Source organism: Vombatus ursinus, unplaced genomic scaffold (assembly GCF_900497805.2).
Source record: "Vombatus ursinus unplaced genomic scaffold, bare-nosed wombat genome assembly UNPS02014770.1, whole genome shotgun sequence".
NCBI lineage: Eukaryota > Metazoa > Chordata > Mammalia > Diprotodontia > Vombatidae > Vombatus > Vombatus ursinus.
In genome coordinates, this window is record NW_020954548.1 from 35,833,119 (window position 1) to 35,851,568 (window position 18,450).

Here is an 18,450-nt window from a genome sequence, read left to right on the forward strand (position 1 = left end):
CACACACACACACACACACACACACACACACACACACACACACACACCCATGCACAAACACACAGACACAAACACAGACATAGACACACAGACACACACACTGCTTGTCTATGGCCCTCACTGTTTGACGTATGTGAAGCTTGTCTCCCCACTGAAGGGTGAACTTCCTGAAGGCAAGATTCACTGAGACTGTCACTCCTCTGTCTCCCCCATATGAAGGGGGCATGACTTCTGTTTTCTTCTCTTCAATATCCCCCTGACTATAAGCTCCCTAAAGATAGGGCCTGGGTCTCCTCTTCTTTTTGTTTTTGTTTTTGTCCCACCTTATCTCATCCTAGACCAGCTGAATATAGAATTGAGCAAAGAGCAGGGCTCAGTAAACTCCTGATGGATGGACGGATGTAAGGACAGACAGTTGGATGGAATTATGGACTAACAGATGGATGGATGATTTCTGCCCTGTAGCCATCCAGGTTGTAATATTTCCCATTGCCATATAGCTCCTGCTGGCCCTCAGGTTGAGTATATGACCAGATGCCTTCCTCTGGGAACCTCAGCAGAGCCGAGGTCTTCCTCCACAGGGTATATGTCCAAGGCCCAAAGTCTTGAGTCAGCACACATTGTAGCGGAGATGGTATTCTCTGTCAGTCATGCAATGTCAGAACTGAGAAGGTGTGTCAGCTGACACACCTTCATATTCATAATCATCAGCAACTATTTTTCTCTGGAACATCTGGAATTCTCTTCTGTGTGTGTGTGTGGGGACTTTGAAAGGAAACAGTTTTTGGAACGTTAGCTCCAATTTTCTTATCTCATGTTCATGCCTAGACTTCTAATCTTGAAAATGGGAAGGGCAGTGCCGGGCATATGTTGTTGTTCAGTTATGTCCAACTCTTTGGGACCCCGTAAGAAGCTTTCTTGACAAAGATACTGGAATGGTTTGCTATTTCCTTCTTCAGTGGATTAAGGCAAAAAGAGGTTAAGTGACTTGCCCAGGGTCACACAGATACTGAGTGTCTGAGGTTGCATTTAAACTCAGGTCTTCCTGACTTCAGACCCAGCACTCTATCCACTAAGCCTAAGCACCTAATATATGCTTATAGATTGACTGAATGACTTTTCCTGGGATGAGGAGGGAATCTGTTGATCCATCCTTTAAAATGTATTTAAGAAAAAAGTTGGAATGGTTCATCATACACATTCAGAGTTAAACAAAATCATTCATGGAACTACGTATTTTGGGGAAAAAGCCATTGAATTCAGGACAAAGGACTAGATTTAAAATTGTACATATATCTTTTCCAAATAACCAGTTGTATAAACTCTGCTGTCTTTTTCTTTTTCTTTTAGACTGGTGAGCCCATGAGGAAGTCCTAACATTTACAAAAATAGGAATTTAACCTCAAGCTTCAGGAAGCTGTAGAAAATGTGCCTTCCAATTCAACTCCATTCAGCTCAATTACTGTGTCCTGAGGGCCTGCTGGGGTTTTCCCGGCCCTGGAAAAAACCTTGTTTCAGATTCTAAGCCATTCAATGAATGGTGTCTTACCTCTTACTAAAGTACAGATTCTTCTATATTTCAAATGCTGTTCCCTGCCTTGCACTGCCCCTCAGCTCCCATCTTGACTGATACAGAACTCTGTGTCAGAGCCTTAGTTTTCTTAGATGTGTCCCAGAGTCATAAATTTAGAGCTCATTTCCCACAACCCTTTCATTTGATAGAGGAGGATACCGAGGCACAGAGAGGTTGAGGAATTTGTCCAAGATATCACAGGTAGAAATGGTAGAGCTGGTATTCTAACGCATGTGCTCCAACTCCACAGCCAGGGCTAATTCCACTGCATATCACATTTAAAGCAGTAGAAAGGGCCCCTGGCTTCTCAAAGATTGAAAACCAGAAGCTCTCCATTGTCTGTTTCACTATGATGTAGACTGTCTATACTGGTTCTACCGCCTCTATCTAGAAATGAGTTTGATGATCTTCTTGACTTCACCTGGAGTTCCAGTCTCAGATAAATCACTTATTAGCTGTGTGACCCTAAGAGAGTTATTGCCCCTAACTGTTTTCAGGTGTGTGATGTGGAGGTTGCATGAGATGACCCCAAAGGTCTCCTCAGGTTCTGACATTCTTTGGCTCCATGTTGCAGCAGACAGGTTTCAGCCAAAGCCTCTTAGATGATGCTATCTGGGCCCCTCCACAGAGTGGCTACAGTGAGGATGGCAGGTGCCTCCGACCAGTTTTTCCTAATCCAGAGTTTACTGTATTCATTGGGATTATTGGTTGGGATAATTAAAAAGCCTGGAAAAGGTAACATGAAGTAAGATGTTGCTGAGTCTCAGGAAGAAAACTCTAGTTCATGAGGGGTTGGTCTGGTGTGGCATACTGGGAAGGGGACTGGATTTGGCTTCAGAAACATTCATATCCAACTCCCACAGAGTTCTATATAAGTCAAGAGAGGAGGGAGTGAGGCAGACAACAGCATTGAAAATACAGAAGGATCTGTGGTGTGATAGCCAAGGTGCTCTTCATTGAATGGATCAGAATCTCCAACAAGTTTTTTAGGAGACGGAAAAACCCAGCAAGTCTTCAGGACACAGTAACCAAGCTGGATGGAATGGAATTGGAAGACTACCTATAACCTCTGTGACCTTGAAAAATTCACATAAATTCCTTGGGCTTCAATTTCCCCCTGTGTAAAATGACAGAGTTGGATTAGATAATCTCTAAAGACCCTCCTAGGACTAAATGATAGGAACATTTTCCAGTCTTTTTCTATGACATAAAGATATAGACTCAAAGGACAGTCTTTGGCTTTCTCATGCCTGAGCCTTTGCTGGTACTATTTCTCAGATCCGGATAGAAGACATACGTAGAAATCCCACCCCCGTCCACTCCCACTTTGGGTAAGCCATGCCTCCTTTGTTCATAGGAGACAAGTGGAGTTTATGAGTATGAAGATAATAAAATTATGGAAAAAAGAGGGAACTTGGTCTGTGAGGACAAAACACTAATGTAGAAGCTAAAGGCCTCCATCGGTGACCACAGAGACATAAGGAATACAGCCAGCAGGAAAGAATGTATGGTGGGGATTTTATTTCAGGATTGGTAAAGGTGGAGATTTTAGCACGGGACTAGTAAGGTTCTTTGACCTTGGAACTTGCAGAGAACAGACTCACAAGAAAGAGGCAGCATAGCATAGTGAAAAAAGCAATGCATTTGGAGTTGGAAAGCCTGAGTTCTGATGCAGACAAATGGATTTGCCACTTACTACTTGAGTTTCCTTGGATCGGGTCTATGCCTCAGTTTCCTTCTCTGTAAAATGCAGTAGTTAGACAAGATAAAGTCTAAGGTTTTTCCAACTCTAAAATCCTGTGACAGTTTTTCTGGGGCTTAAGTGGACTCCTGTGATCAGTTAGACCCTGGCTGGTTGTGATAAAAGCCAGCAGGGTCCCATGTGGGATTTATCCTTACAGAAAGAGGCTGGCATTTGCTCAGCTATGAAATGTAGGCAAACATGTAGCTGCCTCAGGACACTCTCCACGGAGTTGAATCTGCTTAACTTTCTTGAGTTTAAAGGCCATCTTTGACAAGGCCTTTATTTATTCTGCAGATAGAACCAGAGGGCTCTGGAAGGGGCTCTCACACACACACACTTGAAAGTTAATTTCTAGCTGTTTAAGGCATAATCTTTGTGACATGAAGTAGTTGCAGTGCAGTATACTGGAATAAGCCTTGGGCTTGGAGGCAGGAGAGCTCTGGGTTTGACTCCTGGATCCCACATTGACCAGTTCTTGACTCAGGCTAAGTCATTTCATCTCCCTGAGACTCAGTTTCCTTATCCATCAAATGGAGATAATAATAATTGCATTATCTATAGTTTTGTGTGAAAATCATTGTCAGTCTTAAAATGCTACAGAAATATAGCTATTGTTATGTGATAGTATAGGAAAAGGGGATATTAGTATAGGACTTGAAGCACTTTGGGATACGGAGTTAGAATGGATAGAGAGTTGGCCTAGGAGTCCAGAAAAGATTTAGGTTCAAGCGTTGCCTTTGGTGACACTGGCTGATATTATATGGTAACCTCATCATAGCTCGTGTGTTGACAGCTCACTGAGACTAAGAAAGCAAATGAGAAACTTTTTTATGATTCGATTCTCACAATAATTCTACAAGAGAGGTGTAGTTATCTCCATTTTTCAGAAGAAGAAATTGAAAGGTTAAGTGACTGGCTCTGTGTCACAAAACTAATGAGTTTTGGAGGTGTTTGAATCCAGGTTTCTTCTAATTTTGGGTCTAGCATTCTTTCCTCATCTGGGTACCATGCCTCTCTGCAAAGCCTGCAAAAGGAAAGCTGTTTCTTGTTTTAGAATTCTTTTCTCCCCAATTGATCCTCTCTCCATTTCTCTCTCTCTCTCTGTGTCTGTCTCTGTCTCATCTTTTTCTTCTCTCCCTCCTCTCCTTTCTTTCTCTCTCATTCCCTCTCATTCTCTCTCAATCTCTTTCTCTATCCCTCCCTCCCTCCCTCCCTCTCTCTTGTTCTCTCTGTCTCACTTCCTCTCTCTTTCTCTCCCCACCTCTTTCTCTTTCTATCTTCTTTTCCCATTCTCTTTCTTTCTCGCTCTCATTCTGTCTCCTCTCTTTGCCATCTCTCTCACTCTCTTTTCTCTATCTCTTTTTTGCCTTCTGCCTCTTTCTCATTTTTCTCTCATTTTCTTCTCTCTCCCTCTCATTCTGTCTCCTCTCTCTCTGTCATCTCTCTCTTCTCTTTCATTCACTCTTTCACTCACTCTCCATCTCTCTGCCTTCCATCTTTTTCTCTCTCTGTCTCCCTTTCTCCTTCCTTCTCTCCTCACCACCCCTCCCCACCTCTTTCTCTTTTTTTCTCTCTCTCCTGCTACCTCTCTCACTGTTTCTGTGACTCTGTCTCTTTCTCTCTCTCCCTTTTTTGCCCCTCTGTCTCTCTCTCTCCCCATCTCCATCTTTCTGTCCCTCATTCTTATGCTGTTTTCCCAGAGCATCCCAAGTTCTAATCGATGGTCAACCCTCTTTTCGTTCTAACTCTCTATCTCAAAGTGCTTCAAGTACTATATGAACATCAGCTATTTTTATATTACCACATAAGAACAGCTCCACCTCTATGATGCCGCGTTCCTGTAAGTTACTTATTGCATGTGCATCATAGTTTCTCCATTTTACAAATAAGGAATTGGGCTTGATGGCCTCTAAAGCCCCTTCCGGCTCTACCTATGACCCTATGAGCCCAGGACTTGGTTATCATTGAACAGTCTGCTTGAAGAGTGGCAGTAAGAAGAATGAGGAAATGAATATACATAATGACTCCAACAATGCAAATGAAAAGAGCGACAGAATAAACTTATCTTGTGTCATTATAATAACATATTATATTGTAATATATTACATTAGTAACATTATATTATAATATTAGCCCTGGAGGAGAGTTGAGAAAGTGAACCTTGCTTTCATCTTTGCAGAGGTGGGGGAGCATAGGTGTGGAATACTGCATGTGCTGTCAGACGCTTTGCATGTATTGCCAGGGTTTTCTCCCCCCCTCTGAACAATATTCTTTTCCTTTCTTTTAAAATCTTTGTTACAGGAGAAAGAGAGGCAGCATGATATGGTGGATATGAAGTTGGCCTTGGAGCTAGGAAGTCCCAAGTTAAAGTCCAACTTCTAATACAACAGGCTAGTTGAATGACCTCTCAGTACTCTGGGTAACTCTCTAAGACTAAGAAGTACCGACAAATTTCCACCTTGTATTGGTAAGGAGTTTCCTTGTCTGGGAGTTCCTTACAACCACTGAAATCACAATTGCTGCCCCTGTTACAGGAGATGGTTTGCTGGGAAAGGCAGGGAAGAGGGATAGATTCAGAAATGAAGAGGATGTCAAAACAAAAAAAAATAGAATTTTTAGAATTAGAATTAATAATTAAAAATAATATAATATGTAATATAAGTAATAATAAAATAGAATTTAAAAATAAGATTTTTTTTAAAAAAGAAAAATTGGTTCCACTTACTAGGCTGCCTGGCAAGCAGAGACCTAGGTTCAGATGAGAAAAGACTAGCTGTGGAGAGCCTGTCTCCTTTGAAAACCGTGACCTGCATGGCACCAGGCCCTCCTTTTCCTCTATCTCCAGTTGCCCCATCGCTCTATCATAATTTAGAGCCTGGGTCACAACAGGAATGCTCTATGAATCTATTGCAAAAGTAAATTTTCTCTCTCTTTTTTATTGCAAAAGCAATAAATAAGTTCCTTTACTCCCTGACATTGATAATACGGTGTAAAGGGAATGGAGGAGGGGTTAGAGAATTGCAAGACTAAAAGATGAGCTGGTAGGGCTCCTGGGACAGAAGCTTTGCACCGCTGTGTATCGTTTTAAAGCTGCTATGGGGCTGAGCTTTGTTAGCTCTGGCAGCTGAGCTGCCCAGTTCTCTCGCCTGGGCTATGGAAAGACACGGCGGACTTACTTGGCACCCTGTTAATGGCTCTGAGTGGCCGGAGAACGCGGACGGTTCGGATGGCAGAAAGGCTGACGTTGTGTCCATCCAGTGAATACTCCATCATGCTGGAGGGAAAGAGACAAAGAGAAATCAACTCAGACTAGAAGGCGTGGGCAGAAATCACAGAATCTCTGAGTGGAGGCAGCCCCTAGAGCTCCAGGCTATATGGCAAACCAGTGCTGGGGAGCGGTGCAGGGTAAAGTTGGAGAGATGGATGGCCTTCAAGTGTTCAGGGCCTTAAATGCAAGGCTGGGCAGTATGAATGTTATTCTACAGCCAATGGGGAGCCAACATAGGTACTTGGGGATGGGAGTGAAATGATGAAAGTGGTGCTTTGAATAACCTCACATTACATATTGAGTGCAAGATGAATTACGTGGGGAAGAGAATGGAGACAGGGTGACCAGTTAGGAGGCAACCACAATTGTTCAGGTAGTGGGAGGAGGGGGAAATGAAAGCATGGCAGTGGGAACAGTAAGGAGGGAAAAGTCTTATTTATCTAAGTTAAGGTTCAGGAGAGAGTATTTGCCATTTTGGCTACAAATAAAGAGATTTAGGGAAAAACCTAGTCAAGGCCTATCATGCTCCAGAGCTTCTCAATATTTTTGAGCTTTTCAGGAGATGCAGTAGGGTATAGGGCAGCTAGGTGGTTCAGTGGATAGAGCTCTGGTTAGGAAGACCTGAGTTCAAATCCAGCTTCAGACACTTACTAGCTGAGTGACCCTGAGCAAGTCACTTAGCCCTATTTGCCTCGGTTTCCTCATCTGTAAAATGAATTGGAGAAGGAAATGGCAAACCACTCTAGTATCTTTGCTGAGAAAACCCCAAAAGGAGGTTATGAAGAGTTGGTTACAACTGAAAGATCACTAAACAACAACCGAAGTATGGTACAGTGAAAAAGCACACTGAATTTGGGGTCAGAGGACCCACCCTCAGATCCTAACTCTTCCATTTATTACCTGTGCAACCTTGGGCAAGTTATTTAAGTTCTCTGGACCTCAGTTTCCTCATCTGTAAAAGCAGGGGGTTGAACTATATGGCCTCTAAGCTCTCTTCTGCCTCTATATCTATGATCTTATGATGGTGACCTTGATTTCCTACCCCTGCTCATGGAACAGAGAGAGAAGTGTAAACTCCTTTTTGAAAGCAGGGAATGCTAAATTCTCTGTGTTTGTATCTCTAGTACTAAGCACAGTGCTTGGTACATAGCAGATGTTTAATAAATGCTTATTGATGGACCAATTGATCCAGGAGTCCGAACAATTGCTTGGCCGTCTGGGTAAGGAATAAGGCTGTATCTCAGCCAGAGAGACCAGCAATATGGATGAGCCCACGGGCTGTACCAAGGTGATGTCATCAGGAAGCTTGGCAGAACTTACTCAAGACCATGAGCATGACCGTGCTAGCCTAGCAGTACTACCAAAGGGTGGGGAAGACAAGTAGCTACAATAGAAACAACAATAACAATCACTACCACCACCACCACCACCACCACCACCACAAAACAAAAACCAAAACTACATGGCTAGAAACAATTGACTGCTTGAATTTTGGCCTCCTGATCTAGTATGAACATTCTTGATTCTGCCATTATTCCTGCTATGGCAATGACCTGCTTCCCTTTTGTCTTGGCCCTTTGGATATTGCTTTATGTCCCATTGTCTTACAACATGGAACCAAGTAGGTACTTCCATACTCCGCGTCTCCTCACTGACCTCCATCCCAGCACTTATTTAGGGATTTCTTTAATCACTGGAACACAGAGACCCTGCTCCAAGTTCTCCAAATGAATGGTTGTAATTCACAGAATTCCAGATCATCTGGTCCAGTCCTCTCATATTGTAAAGGAGGAAACTGAAGCCCAAACAGAGAATGCACCTTGCTGAGGGTCACACTGAAGCTCACTCACTGAAGCTAATACCGAGGTTTTTTGTTATCTCCCCACCCCGACAAACTTGGGCTCTTCCCACTCCAATACACTGCCTAGAGAAGGGACCATTAGGCAGCTAAGGAAAAACCCATTGGTAGAGTTCAGAAAAGTGGGTTCTTTTGCTGTCTTTCTCCCTCTCTGGTTATCCAACTCTGCCTGGCCCCTGTCTTTTGGCTTGATACCTAGACCAGGGGCAGATATTCTGAGCATCTGTCCAAACCCAGGGGCCATCTGAGGGGTGCTTGTGCCAGACTTAGAGTTCTCCAGCCTGGCTCCCATGCCTGAGCCCTGGGAGGAGCGCAAGAGCCCAAGAGGTTCCTGAACTTACTGTGCTTGGTCTGGCCATGCCTGATGGCTGGTCTCAGAGCCCCCCTTTCTGAGAATGGTCTTAACTTTGGGATGGCGCCCTCTGGTCCACGACCTCAGTCTAGTCAGCCATTGTTCTTGTTCTTCCTTTTGGTTTCTCCTAATTGAACGCTGGCAGATGATCCCGGGGAATTTTATGGTCCCGACAGGGACAATGGTTCTATGCATAACTGTATGCTCCAGGTACATGGCAGCAGAGCAGGATGAGAAAGTCAGAACAAGGCAGACTCCCAGTTCATCAAGCGCATCCAGGATCTAGACTTCCTTCCCTTTTATTGGCACTGGAGGGACTTTTTCTGGTCCCCAGTCACCTGGGAGAGAGATCAGACTTATTCTGCCTCTCCCCAGAGGGCAGAACAAGGAACAGGGAGAGAAATGTCTGGTAAAGTGATCTTCTGGGGGACCTGCACTAACCCTCAGCCTCCTCTGAGACTCTGGGGCTGGGTAGGAGGGCACAGTATCATGACATCTCAAAACCCAAAGGATGAATCATGCTCAGAGACACTTTAAGGAAAACCAATTCCCAGCTGGCCTATTCTGATCTGCAGAGATGCCTAACTGCAGTCCTGGTATCCTTAATGGGTACATCTCATAAGACATAGAAATGTGCCGAGTGAGTAAATGTTCCCATTTTGGGAAGCTTCGAAGGTGTGTGGTGCCGGGAGAGATTCCCTCTAATTGGATGGATTTATTGGAGCCAGCCCAGAGCATAGCACTAAAGCCTTCTTCTCTTCTGAGGATGACATCGTTAGGTTTGAGGCTGCCAGCATGGAACACTGAGCCCATGCATAGAAAATAATGACTGAGAGGCCTAGATGGAGCTGAAACCCTTACCAAGCAACACACATTAATTACAGTGAAGAGTCATAGACCAAAGGCCTCAGCTGTCAGGGTGCCACCCTGGGCACTGGTATTGGGCTGGGGCTGCCCAAGCTTTCTGCAGTGGCCTCTGCAGTGGGGGCCACTGCAGTCCTGCCTTCAGATGATAGAACATAGAATGTTAGAACTGGAAGGGCCCTTAGAACAGAGAACACTGATTGGCAGAGCTGCAGGGGCCTTTGGAACACAGGGCAGAGAATGTCAAAACCCCGCAGTGTCCTTAGAACAGGACACAGAATGGCAGAAGTGGAAGGGCCCTTAGAAAATAGAACACAAGGTATTAGCAGTGGAAGGGACCTTAGAACACAGAACAGAGAATGTCAGAACTAGAAGGAATGTTAGAGATCAGTTAGTCCAAAATTTATATTTTGTGTCCCGTTAGAGGCTGTTAGCTGGCATAGTGGTTGGAGTGCTGGACCTGGAGTCAGGAAGACCTGAATTTTGAATCCTGCCTTAAAAACCAACTATATGGCCTTAGGCAAGTCACTTAATCTCTGACAGCCTCAGTTTCCTCATCTGTAAAATGGGGATAACACCTGAACCTAACACATGGATTCTTGTGAGTACTAATGACATAATATATATAAAACAATTAAAAAAAAACTTAAAGGATTATTGTTTGTGGCTGTTAGTAATGAAAATAGCTAATATTTATAGAGCACTTACCATGTGCCAGGCACTCTGCTGAGCACTTTATAATTATTATCTCATTTGACCCTCACAACAACCGTGGGAGGTAAATACTGTTATTATCCCCATTTTACAGGTCTAGAAACTGAGGCAAACAGGGGTTAAGTGAATTGCCCAGGGTCACACATCTAGTAAGTGTCTGAGGCCAGATTTGAACTCTAGTCTTCCTGACTCCAGGCCCAGCGCTCTATCTACCGCACCACCTGATGGCCCTGGTACCACCTAGCTTCAGACAAGGGCTAGGTATTATTTACCTCTTTTTCCTCCCACAGTATAGCCCCAAATTTGCCTTTATTTGTTCATGCCATTTGTGTGATAGCAAGTTCTTTAGCATCCTAGATTCTTAGAGATGGGCGGGACCTTTGGCATCACCGTGGTCTAACTTTCCCGCTTTGTGAATCAATTACTTTGAAAATATCCCTGAGAGCTGATCATCCATCCTCGGCTTGAATACTTCTGGTGACAGTGATCTCACTACATCCCAAAGCATCCTCGTCTATCCCTGGTGAAGTCTCCTTGTTAGGAAGGTCTTCCTCAGCCAAAGTCAGCATCCCTGTAATTTCTGCCCATTGCTCCTACTTCTCTTCTCTGGGGTCAAACAGAACTGATCTAATCCTCGTCCACAGACGGTCGTTTTTCATATACTTACAGAGAGCTATCATAATCCCCTTACATCTTTTCTCCCTAGTCTAAACATCTCTTGTTTCTTCACTGATTCTTTTATGATTTGCTTTTCATTCCCTTCCTAATCCTTGTCATTCTCTAGGCCTCAGTTTCCTTATCTCTGAATGGAGATCACATAAGAGCACTTCTTTAAATAGTTTGACACAGTATTGTTCCTGAGCACCTAGGTGGCATAGATAGAATGCCTGGCCTAGAGTCAAGAAGACTCAACTTACTGAGTTCAAATCCAGCCTCAGACACTTGCTAACTGTGTGACCCTGGGCAAGTCACTAAACTCTGTTTGCCTCAGTTCCTCCTCTATAAAATGAGCTAGAGAAGATAATGGCAAATCACTGCAGTACCTTTGCCAAGAAAACCCAAATGGAGAAGCTAGGTGGTGCAGTGAATAGAGCACTGGCCTGAAGTCAGGAGGATCTGAGTTCAAATCTGGTCTCAGACACTTACTAGCTGTGTGACCTTGGGCAAGTCACTTAACCCCTATTGCCTCCAAAAAAGAAATAGAAAAGAAAAAAAAAGAAAACCCCAAATGGGGTCACAAAAAGTCAGACATGACTGAAAAATGACTGAACAACAGCAAACAGTATTCCTATGACCATGAAGATGCTACTTTAGGGGGAACCACCATACACTGGGGGTGCTGTGTAGGCTCTTGGGCTCAAAACAAGACAGTTTATAAACCACTTCCACGTGGGCAGAGCCAGCTGGTCCGAGGGTGATCTCACGGTCTCCCCCATCTGCAGCCTGGGATGTTGACCCAGCCAGTGTCCCTGAGGCAGAGGATGAGGCTCAAGTCTGCGCTGTGGATTTGCTGATAAACCGTTTCCTCCTCTTCTTTGTGTTCCTGGTGGACATGGGCCGTGGATTAAAATTTCTGCTGTTCAGGCAGAAGCAATTTGCTGCAAGAAAATCTCATGACCATATGTTGCAGCAGCTCTGAGTTGTAGCTTGCTTTGCCGTTTCCCTGTTTATCACTCTCCTTCCTCCGTAGCTCTGTTATTAGTGTAATCAACTCACTTAGGGAGGCTGGGCCGGGGGAGGACAGCGTGCAGTTAGACCTCATTCCGTGGCTTATTGGAGTGCCCAGAATAATTCCAATTTATCTCCAGCCCCCGGACGGAGAAGAAAGAGACTACACTGGGCCCTGAGCTATTGTGACTTCCACTATCCCAGCAAGCTTAGAAATACTTTCCCAAAGTCTTTTGGCAAAGAAGTCATCTCATGGTACTCTGGCTGTCCAAAGAAAAGAGCAGATAGACCTGGGGAGACAATAAGAATCCTGGAACCCAAGCTGACGGGGAAGGTGGAGAATAGGTGTGCCACTAGGCACCTAGTTGGGCGTTGTTAACTCAGTCCTAATAATTGAAATAATAAATCCTTATATTCCAATTTATCTTCATAGGATCACAGGTTTAGAGCGAAAAAGTACCTTAAAGGCTAGACAGTCCAACCCTCTCATTTTACACATCAGGAAACCGAGGTCTAGGGAGGTTAGGCTCTTCCCCCAAAGGCACACTAGTATTCCCGTGGCAGAGCTGGGATTCAAAGCCAGGTCTTCCAACTCCAAAATCCAGTAGATTTTTCATTGCCCCTTGCTGCAAATGAACTTATATGCAAGGCACTGAGCATACAAAGACAAATAAAACTCTGCCTGCCCTCAAGATGCCTACATTCTACTAGTGGTAGCCACAGATACATGATAATTTTTTTTTGGCAAGGCAATTGGGGTTAAGTGACTTGCCTAGAGTCACACAGCTAGTAAGTATTATTTGTCTGAGGCCTCATTTGAACTCACGTTCTCCTGATTCCAGGGCCGGTGCTTTATCCACTGCACCACCTAGCTGCCCCATGTACATGATTAATTTGAGGAAAGGATAAAACCCTAAAAACCAGAGAGATCAAGAAAGGATTCTCATCAGAGGCATCACAGGAGCTGAAACTTGAAGGAAGTTAGAGATTCTAAGGGGAGGAGGTAAGGGGGGAGTCGATTCTAGGTACTTGATAACTTTCCCAAGCACTTGCACCCACAGAGCCCCAGAATGTCAGAGCTGGAAGGCAACTTAGAAGAGAGTATGAAAGGGTTAGAAGGAACATTTGAACAGTAAAAATACCATGCGATTGCTAGGAAGGAGATTAGCTGGTCTCACCCCTTTGTTTTGTGTCCCTGTCTTATCTCCTATTAGGTTAAGCTACTTGAGTGGCCAGAAAGGGCTAGATATTACTTATCTGGCTCCCAGACTGTTGGGGCCAGCACAGGGATCCATACACAGCTGGTGCTCTTGGAATGTTTGTTGAAAAGATGTGTTAAAAAAACAAGAGGAGAGGAGCTCCCTCCCTCCCTTTGGCTCAGTTTTTCTCATCTCTATTTTGCAGAGACTTTTACCAGATGAGGAGCTACTTACATGCCATGAGTTTTTTTTGACCAGATCTCTCTTAGGCTGATGCTTGTTGTCGTAGAGTTGTTTTTCAGCTTTGTCTGACTCTTTATGACCCCTTTTGGGGTTTCCTTGGCAAAGATACTGGAGTGGTTTGCCATTTCTTTCTCCAGCTCATTTTACAGATGAGGAAACTGAGGCAAACAAGGTTAAATGATTTGCCCAGGGTCACACAGCTAGTAAATGTCTGAAGTTGGATGTGAATTCAGGAAGATGTCTTCCTGACTCCGGGCCAGGTATTCTATCCTTTGTGCCATCTAGCTGTCCCTGACACCTATTGGTTTCCAGGAAAACCTGCCAAATACGATTATAGGTGGATGGCAGGTGCATGACTCAGTTGCCCTACTGTGTGTGCATCTATATATGTTTATGGTAATGTGTGTGCTTGCATGTCTTGGAATGGGTGTTTATGTATGTGCACAGGTGAGAGGATGTGAGTGTATATGGGTGGAAATATGTTTATACATATGTTTATGGTAGTATAAGCTCCTCGAGAGTAGAGATCATTTCATTTTTTTGTCTTTCTATGCCTTCCACTTGTCACAGTTCCTGGCATGTAGTGGGCACTTAACAAATGCTTGTTGATGGGTGGATTTACTCCAGCTCCCACAAGGTCTATGAATCTTGATTACTGACCCAGCCATGACGATGAAGAAATCTAGCCGGTTCCATGTGTCTCCCAGGTAACACTTCTGGCCAAAGATCCCCAGGGCAACCATCTTGATGACCATTTCCACCGCAAAGAAGGCAAAGATGAAGTCATCAAATGCCTAAATTGGTAAAGGAAAAGAAGAGACCAATGAGAATAATCTCCTCTCTTTGCTGTGACAGAGGAGCAGATGACCAGGTCCTACACAGTCATTTTGTCTTTGGATCAAGGTTAAGGGACTGTCTATGGAAAATTTTGTCTGTCTCTATTATGGGACCCTTTCTCTCTCTCCCCACATGCACCCTACCTCATATTCTGGGTCTACTCAAAAGATGCCAACTAATTCTACTATTTATTAAATATATGCATGATCCTCATGCTAATTTATTAAAACTGATGCACATGATCAACAAAGAAAAGTCACATTGGGACCCAGTAGCCATATCCCATGTCATTTGTATAACCTCAGTGTGAATAACCGAGAGCAGACTGTATTTATCTCTCAGTTTGTAAGTATTTCAGATAAGGATGGGAATTGCTTTTAAAAGCTCAACTAACCATATTCTATCACTGGGGTAGGAGGCTCTCTTAGAGAGTTCTTTGGGATCTGAGATCATAGGATCATAGGATTTGGAATTGAAAGGGACCTTATTCACCATTTAGTATAACCCCTTCATCATATAGATGAGGAAAATGAGACCACAGAAGGGAGTGATGTACCCAAGGTTACGTACTTAGTGACTGGCAAAGTCTGGAATTTGAATCTGGGTCCCCTGAACCCCATTCTAACTCTTTTCATTAGACCCCATCCTACCTCCAGGATATTGCAGCGCTCTGACTGGCATTCCACATCCTCACAGGGCTGGAACATGCCCAAGGTCACGCAGTTCAGAAGGATGACCAGCATGCTAACATGCTCGAACCACGTACAGGTCAAAGTTAAGGAGAATCACAGTTGGAAACAGACTGAGGCAGTCATGAAATTCTGCACCACAGCCCAGATGAAAACAAGGAAGAAAAGACGTAGGCAGTGTTTGAACCCAGGGTTGGCCCTCGATCTAGACAATGAATGTGGCTGTTTACATTGTAGGAAAATCTGGAAAGACATCCCTGCCTGTCAATAAGTTGACATCATCATCATCATCATCATCATCATTATCATTGTTATCATCACCATCATCATCATCATCACTGACACACTTTAAATATATTAATAATAACAACAATAGTGGACACTTATATAGTACCTATTATGTGCAAGGCAATATGATAAGCACTTTAAAATTATCTCATTTGATCCTCACAATAATGCAGAGAGGTAGGTGCTATTATTTTCCCCATTTTACAGTTGAGAAAACTGAGGCAAACAAAAGCTAGGTCTCTTGCCCAGAGTTACATAATTTAGTAAGTGACTAAGGTCAGATTTGAACTCAGGTCTTCCTGACTCTATCCATTATGTTACTTCCTACCAATTCTTCAAGATCTGGTGTGAAGGTCTTTCCTGACTTACTACCCCCCCCATCAGAAGTGATCTTTCTCTCACTCTTTTCTCATGTTTCATTCCATCTCCCTTGCTCTGGAATGTACAATTCACCTTTTAGCATCATTAGTTTCCTTCAAAACATGATTTATGCACCATCTTCTATATTAAGCTTTTCCTGATCCCCACCAATCCCTACACACAATCCCTTGTATTTAATATATATATATATGAGTTGTCTTCCTGGAGGGCAGGACTATTTCTTTTCCATTTTTGTATCTCCTGTATCTTGCCTGTCACAGAATAAGACTGCCTGATCCCATAGTTCAAGGGATCATGTTCTGACTTGTATTACTATGATAACATAGCACATTATGGCTTTACAAACAAATCAATTTCTCCCACAATTATCCTCTAGGGAACACAGTGCAAAGATTATTATCTTTGTTTTACAGATGAGTAAACTGAGGCTCAGAAAGTCTAAAGGACTGGTCTCTAGTCACACAGGTTGTTAGAACTGGTATTTGAATGCAGGTTTCCAGCTTTTAATTCAGGATCTCCATTCCTTGGAGTACCTTTACTCCCTTTCTATTGAATTTTATTTCTCACTATCTCACTCTGTGTCTGAGCATGTCCCACTTTCCCTATTGGATTATAAGATCCCATGGCACAGATCACACTTTCTATTTATCTCTGCATTACCCTCCTCAACTCTGACTCCTTGCCCCCTACTTTACAACCTGATTCCCAGCCTATCTACCCAGAGAATCCAAAGAATATCAAAGCTGGAAGGGACCTAGTTGAACTAAACTCCAAAGAGGTTGTCCAAGGTCACATTGGCAAATCAATGGCAGAGTTGGGTTGGGAACTCAGGTCTTCTGATGACTGCCGCTTTCCATGATGAAACACTACCTTTTTTTCCTCAAGCAAATTTTAAAATAGGTTCCTGTGGACAAAAGTACTGTCCTAAACATGGAGCTCAGTTTTTGTTGTTCAGTCATTTCAGTCATATCTGACTCTGTGGCCCCATTTGGGGTTTTCTTGGCAAAGATACTGGAGTGGTTTGCCATTTCCTTCTCCAGCTCATTTTACACATGAGGAAACTGAGGCAAACAGGGTTAAGTGACTTACCCAGGTCACACACCTAGGAAGGATCTGAGGCCAGATTTGAACTCAGAAAGATGAGTCTTCCTAATTCCAAGCCCAGTGCTCTGTGTACTATGGTGCCACCTAGCTGCTCTGAACTTGTAGACTCATGGATGGGCTAATGCTAGTCCTTTGTCCTCAAGTCCAGTAGGATCAGGAGATGGCCATGAGAATTTTCTGTCTGGTCCCCGTGCCTGACATTCACTCCTGCTCATGTCTGCCTTGTACAATTCCTTGCTTCCTTGAAGTCTCATCTCCAGTGCCGTCTCTTACACTGCACTTAGACTAGTATCACAGTTGGCCAGTGCCTTACCAGAAGGCCATGGGCTTGGGATCTTGTATCCCTGGGAACTCTTCAGCCTGGGCTCTCTGAGGAAGAGGGGCCAATATGCTGTGTAAGCCCATCACAGCAGGTGTATCTGCTCCGACCATGTTAGACCTACAAGCTTGCTCAGAACCATTTCCCCTTGGATTCCTTCCTGGGGACTCCTAGCAGGGGCCTCTCACTTATCCCCATATCCATACACAGAATTCTACAATATCAGACCTGGAAGGAGCTTTGGAGAGACCACCTTATCAGATTGTTCCATTGTACAGATAGAGAAACTGAGGGAGAAGAAGGGACTTACCCAATGTCTCACTTGTTCAACTTAATGGCACTAGATGAGAACTAGAATTTCAGGTTTCCACGTGCCCAGTTCAGGGTTGTGTTACTTCCCTTCACTCTAGGCCAGAGGCTCCTGTTCCTTGGCACCTATCTGCACATCTATGAACTCCCTCTGGTGTACAGTTTATCACCAGTCTGAAGAAAATATCACAGGAAAAAGATGTTTGGCAACTAAGTCCACAACAAAGTGCCTGGTAGAGTACAAAGCTAGAGATAGGTGTGTGTGTTTTTAATGGTTTATTATTAGTAATATTAAACTATTGGGGATATGGAAAAATAGAAACACTAGACTTGGTGTCAGGAAGATATGAGTTCAAATCTGGCCTTAGATACTTCTAGCTGTGTGACCCTGGGCAATCACTTAACTTTTATTTGCCTCAGTTCCTCATCTGTAAAATGGAGGCACACTGGAGAAGGAAATGGCAAACCATTCCAGTATCTTTGCCAAGAAAACTCCATGGACAAAAATCCTTGGAGTCACCTAGAGTTGGACATGATTGAATGACTGAACAACAATGCATTGTTGGCAGAGTTGTGAACTGGTCCAACTATCTTGGAGAACAATTTGAAAGTAGGTCTAAAGGACTATAATACTAGGCGTACCCATTGATCTGCAAAACCACTACTAGATATGTACCCCAAAAAGATCAAAGAAAATGGACAAGAACCTATATATACAAAAATATTTATAGCAGCTCTTTTTGTGGGAGGAAAAAATTGGAAATTGAGGGGATGCCCATCAATTGGGAGATGGCTAAATAAGTTGTAGTATATGATTGTGATGGAATACTAATGTGGTATAAGAAATGACATGGGGGATGGTTTCAGAAAATCCTGGGAAGACCTATTTGAACTGATGTAGAGTGAAGTGGGCAGAACCAGAGGAACACCATATACAGTAATAGCAATACTATAATCATGATCAACCGTGAAAGACTTAGTTACTTAGATCAATACAATGATCTGTTCTGAAGGACCCATGATGAAAAATGCTCTCTCCT

General features: G+C 43.6%; 1 protein-coding gene across 1 annotated transcript in view; it reads right to left on the reverse strand.

Annotated features, from left to right (window-relative positions):
* CACNA1H (calcium voltage-gated channel subunit alpha1 H) overlaps positions 1 to 15,078 on the reverse strand; it is a 156,069-nt gene extending 140,991 nt beyond the window's left edge. Inside the window, exons 1-3 of the mRNA XM_027863001.1 lie at positions 14,971 to 15,078; positions 14,144 to 14,277; positions 6,494 to 6,591 (exon numbers count right to left, since the gene is read on the reverse strand). Of these exons, the coding sequence (XP_027718802.1) occupies positions 6,494 to 6,591; positions 14,144 to 14,277; positions 14,971 to 15,063 (325 nt within the window). The 5' untranslated portion in view covers positions 15,064 to 15,078. The remainder of the gene's footprint in view (positions 1 to 6,493; positions 6,592 to 14,143; positions 14,278 to 14,970) is intronic.
* Positions 15,079 to 18,450: the final 3,372 nt, after the last annotated feature.